General features: G+C 37.7%; 1 protein-coding gene across 1 annotated transcript; it reads left to right on the top strand.

Moving 5' to 3' along the window:
- The first annotated feature begins 2,774 nt into the window (after positions 1-2,774).
- On the top strand, positions 2,775-3,892 carry LOC117565006 (proteasome subunit alpha type-6-like). The gene is made up of 3 exons (XM_034243951.2): positions 2,775-2,882; positions 2,950-3,129; positions 3,423-3,892. The coding sequence occupies exons 1-3, from the start codon at positions 2,828-2,830 to the stop codon at positions 3,890-3,892; spliced, it is 705 nt and encodes a 234-aa protein (XP_034099842.1). The 5' UTR covers positions 2,775-2,827.
- The last annotated feature ends 1,720 nt before the right edge of the window (positions 3,893-5,612 follow it).

Here is a 5,612-nt window from a genome sequence, read left to right on the forward strand (position 1 = left end):
TGTTAAATACAATCCATGGAGACACAAAGTTATTATACTCTTCTATTCTAAGGGTATCGGAAATACAAATAAAATATGAGTATTTCTCTCATCCAGCCTACATTTAATAAAAGCAAATTATCACAGTTAAGTTTGACCCTAAAATAAATACCAATAGAATATTTTTTGTACTTAAAAAATTGATCTAAATCTACTCTGTAGACACTTTTAAAGCTATGCTGAAATTGAAATTGGTTAATAAACAACAAAGTTATTCAAATAATTGCACTTCTAGTCGCTAAATTTGTCGCTAATAAATGCAAATTATCACAGTTAAGTTTGACCCTAAAATAAATACTAATAGAATAATTTTTGTACTTTCCAATCAATCTAAATCTACTCTGTAGACACTTCTAAAGCTATGCTAAAAATTTCATGAAAATCCGTTAATAAACAACAAAGTTATTCAAATAATGGCACTTCTACTCTGAATGCAAGTATCACAGTTGCAAAAAAAAATTATAATAAAATAAATCGTGGAACTATTCAAGACTTATGCCATCGACAGTTTTTGCAAATAAATTTCATGGGCATGATTTGGAACCCAGTTTGGTTTATATTTGGGTGATTTGATCATTTTTAAAATATCATGAGCAACATTCTGGCAATTGTTGCCAACTAATTTGTAATGATAGTGCGACTGGCAGCTCTTTACAAGTGCATCTAATGCATTGAGTTGTGCCTCACTTACGTACAGATATTCACAATCTGATACAATCGAATTGGCTTCATTGATTAACATTTCCGAGACATGTTCATAGACCAATTGCGGTTCAGTTTCATCAAGTTTTAGTCGCTCTGTAGCAGCTTCTATATCCGATGATGTTATACCTGCCGATTGCCAACTTAGCCGAGAATTCAGCACTACACGCCAAGTGCCTGGAGTGTAGGCTGCATACGATACTAAAATCGGTGAATTATTCCGGCCGATCAACGAGCCGTCAGTGCTCACTGCATTGCCATCGGAAACCCCATAGAACCTCAGTGTTCGTTGAGCCCCATTTTGGGAAACTATAGAAATATACAAATGCAATGGCACGATGCGATTCAATCGCAGTAACTTGAGCATCTTGGCCTCAACTGGTGATATGGTGCCATTTAGTTTTTTTTGCGTTAACCTGTAGAAGTAACGCGTCAAGCGACTGCCGTTCGACAATTGTCTCCAATGATATGAAACGGTTGCTTGAGTTGCACTTCTCATCATATTGTTTTCTTCCCTTACTATATATACCACATTCATAATTCTCAACAGCGTTCTACAATTTTGTAGTTTGGTCAGAGCTTCGTATATTTTTTCTTTCCTTACTATCTACCCAGAAGTTTAAGCAATAGCGTTTTTTCACATTTGCCAACTCGAACAATATTTTGAATCTCTCTTATTCTACAGCTAGCTAGTTTAGCTTGCCTTCCCTTTTCCCCCCTCCATCACTCTCTTTCAATCATCCCAGTCTGTCTTCCCCGCTGCTGCCAATAAAACTTTCGGCTTCGGGGCCCATTCCCCCACAGCTCTATAGTAAGTAGAATAGTAGTCAAGGTCAGATTCTCCCATAGCTGAAGTCGAACCCGAAAGCGCTTCGCGACCTCCACTGATCCGACGTCAACTTAACGCCCACGACCAATCCCCATGACTCCGATCAAGCGGCTAACGTTAGTGTTAAACTTAATGCGTGGTCTCGGGTCCCATATTTCGCTATCGCAATCGTGTTGTGTTATCTTGGATTCTATATTTAGCTACAGATTATATATACGTATATATATTGCAAAATGCAATATGTGTAAGATATATGTATATATTATATATAATATATTGCACTTTATGGTAAATGACGTCGATGCATTGCAATAGCGTAACGGTAGAGAGCTCGGCTAAAGCATTGTGGGTCTGCGGTCCAAATAATCGCAGTTTTTATACCCGCTACCGATAGGGTAGAAGGGTATTATAACTTTGTGCCGACAGGAAATGTATGTAACAGGTAAAAGGAGGCATCTCCGACCCTATAAAGTATATATATTCTTGATCAGCGTCAACAGCCGAGACGATCTAGCCATGTCCGTCTGTCCGTCTGTGTGTCTGTGTGTCTGTGTGTCCGTCCGTCTGTCCGTATGAACACCTAGATCTCAGAGACTACGAGAGATAGAGCTATAATTTTTTTTCGACAGCATTTGTTATGTTTGCACGCAGATCAAGTTTGTTTCAAATTGTTGCCACGCCCACTTCCGCCCCCGCAAATCAAAAAAATCGAATAACAAGCGTAATTTTAAAGCTAGAGTTGCAAATTTTGGTATATATAATAATAACTATAGTAGTTATGATTCCTGAAAATTTGGTTGCGATCAGATAAAAATTGTCGAAGTTATAAAAGAAATACTTTTGTATGGGCAAAAACGCCTACTTATAAGGGTCTTAGTTACTTTGGCTGACAATCTGGTATATTGAGCCGTCTATGGTATATTTTGAATGCGGTACTATATCGATATACCACATATACCATTTGGTATATTTTTTAGTATTTTTGCAGTATATTTGGTATATTTTGAGAATAATACCGCAAAATATATTGCTTTTATTCAAAATGGGTAGCGGGTATCTCACAGTCGAGTACACTCGACTGTAGCTTTCTTACTTGTTTATTTTAAAATTTATAATACTCGTAACACTAAGTTCTAATTGAAATATTAAACAATTTGCTTTCAAAAATGTAAAAGTAAGCTTTGCAAAAGTGAAATACTAAAAAAATGAGTAAGAAATTGTTTTAGTCATCGAATTTTGTTCAAAACTGTGATTGATATGTCCGACAAATTTTATAAATACTATTTGCCTGATGGACGTATATTTCATGTAGGTAAGTAATATAGTTTAATTTTACGAAAAGTACATTTTTAGATCTTATAAACTCTCACTATGATCAGAGGTTGCATTGAAGGCCATTAATCGCGAAGGCATCACTTCGGTGGCTTTGAAGGGTAAAACGTGTGCCGTAGTTGCCTCACAGAATATAGCAACGAATATAGCCAACATTGACCCAGAGACTGCTACGAGTTTGTTTGCATTAAATGAAATAGTTGGTTGCGTTGTCACAGGACGTTATAGTAAGTATACAATGTCAAGATTTTAGGGCATATATAATAAGTATTTTAAAGTGTTAACTAAAAAGTGGATACTCCAAATGAGCTGACAAATATTGCGAAGAGAAATTTTGACCACCTAATACTAATCTCATTCTTAGTGGTTACTAAGAATTTCAACGAGCTCGTAGAACTACTTTTGAACCAACATTATAAAGATAAATTTCAATACAATCCTATAACAATTTGTGAACCAACTGTTTTCTGAATTCAACCAAAACTACATAGAATTCTATATAATTTCATAACTCTTCCAGGCGACTGCAAATATCTGGTGCAAGAAGCTCGCCGTGAAGCCACGGATTTCCACAGTTATTGCAGACATCAAATGGCAATCGATGTCCTTTGTCACCGCATGGCGGACATCCTTCAGCTCAAGACACGATGTCTTGAAGCTCGTGCACTCGCCTGCAGCATGATGTTGATCTCATATGATGATGATTTGGGAGCAAGTGTGTTCAAAACGGATCCAAGTGCAAACTACTGTGGCTATTTTGCCTGTGCTTCAGGTGCCAAACAATTGCAAGCCGAAGATTTTTTACGCAAAAATTACAAATTAAATATGTCGGAGAAGGAAAGCGTAAGATTGGCTGTTAATTGTTTAGAAAATGTTTTGGATTTTGAGTGTCAGCCGCAAGATATTGAAGTTGGCATTGTGACTGATTGCAATCGAAAATTTCGCAAACTCAATGAGAAGGAGATTAAAGAATATAATCATTATTTTTAAATTTTTTTATTCCTTATTAAGGGGCGGATTGTAGCTTTCTTTCTAGCTTTATTTAAATATTATTTTGTACTATGTTTGCTTCAAACAAATTTGATTGTTCCCAAAGCGCATTCAACTTGTTGTCTAAACACTTTCCCCCAACAATTGTGCTCAGTCAATTACACAAATCTACTTGATATCATAATGTTCAAAAGGCGTACAACAAACCACTTCCGAGTGCCGTCGGCAATTCTGATGACAGCTTCATGGATTGTTGGCTATGCGCACCTAATGAAAGTCAGGTTGTGTTATGTGCATATATTCAAATTGCGCTAATGAGAGCTGTCGTTAATTTAATTAAGCAAATTAGTGCATATTCAAATTACACCAGAGACCAGCTTGTTGGCCACAGTTGGCTGAACGTGCCGAAGCAACAGCTTCTTCTACTTATTTTGAGGAATTTGTCAAAACACAAACATCGAGCGACTGTCAGATGAGTTGGCAGATTCTTTAGTTGCTCGGTGATTAATCAAAAATTTTGAAATACCAACATTTACATGGCATTCGAAATGCAATTGACCATTAAATGGCATACAATTCAAGCTATGACAGGACACAAAAATGGGGAAATCTCAAACACACACATGATTTGCATTTTTGTAGCAGGAAGTAGCCAAGAAAATCCCCAAGGAACATGAAAAATATAAAGAGAAATTATAATATTTATTTTGAGTAAAACTAACTTTTTTATTAAACATATTCCCAAGATAAATGTACGCATATCGGATACATTAATCACATGAGTGCAGCGCATAAAATTGACCATTAAATGGCACAAAAGTGAGGCAAATGATTTGCATTTTCTGGACATATTCCCATGAGCAAAGAGCAGACAAATTGGCAGACAAAAAAAGAGAAAATGAATTGGAAACTGAGCATCTAAAACGCTGCATGCAAAACGCGCATAAATATGCTCGTAAAAAAAACAGTAGATAAAAAAGTGAAGCGACTGCCGCCCCGCTGTCCAATGATGTCGCCGCGGCACGCATCAGCTAACGAGCCCAGTTTCGAGTAGAGAAACCACCCCACCACAAGGCAAGAGACTAGATCAGCGCCCTATCAAAACGTGACGAAGACTATGAAAGGGGTGGCGAAAATCCACGACAATCATTGAATCCTTATTACAGTCATTATCGACGGGTTCTGGCCCTGTGTGCTTGCGTTCAATTTCATTCCATTTTTGTTTTTTATCTTTTTATCGTCGTGGCGCTTCTGTTTCTGGGCAGGGGGTGGGGGGTAAAAGAGGGTATATAATTTCCAACTAATTTCAGTTTAGTTGCGCAAACGACCGCGACGCGTGTCCTGCGGCAATTTTCAGCCTGTTTCGTTTTGTGGTCGCCTTTTTTGGTTTACCAAGTTTTGTCCATTGTCGTGACAGCGTCCTTGTGTCCTTGTCTCGCGCCTGCTTTTGCTGGTCGTCGTCCTTTCGGTCGACTATCCATCGTTTAGCGTATTAATTGTCACACAAAGTATCGCATGGCGAGCCCACAACGAACTCAACTCGAACAACTTCTCGACTCCTCATTGGTGCGTCCTCTGTTGCTGTTTTTTTTTGTGTCGTGTCTACCTTTGATTGCAACGTTTATCGCCTCCAATTTATTTGTATTCGAATTACCTTTTCGTGGTCACACCCCCGCCGATGTATTTGCTCGACCAACGTATTGAATTTCAATTTCAAATA

This window comes from Drosophila albomicans, chromosome 2L (genome assembly GCF_009650485.2).
Source record: "Drosophila albomicans strain 15112-1751.03 chromosome 2L, ASM965048v2, whole genome shotgun sequence".
Classification (NCBI taxonomy): Eukaryota; Metazoa; Arthropoda; class Insecta; order Diptera; family Drosophilidae; genus Drosophila; species Drosophila albomicans.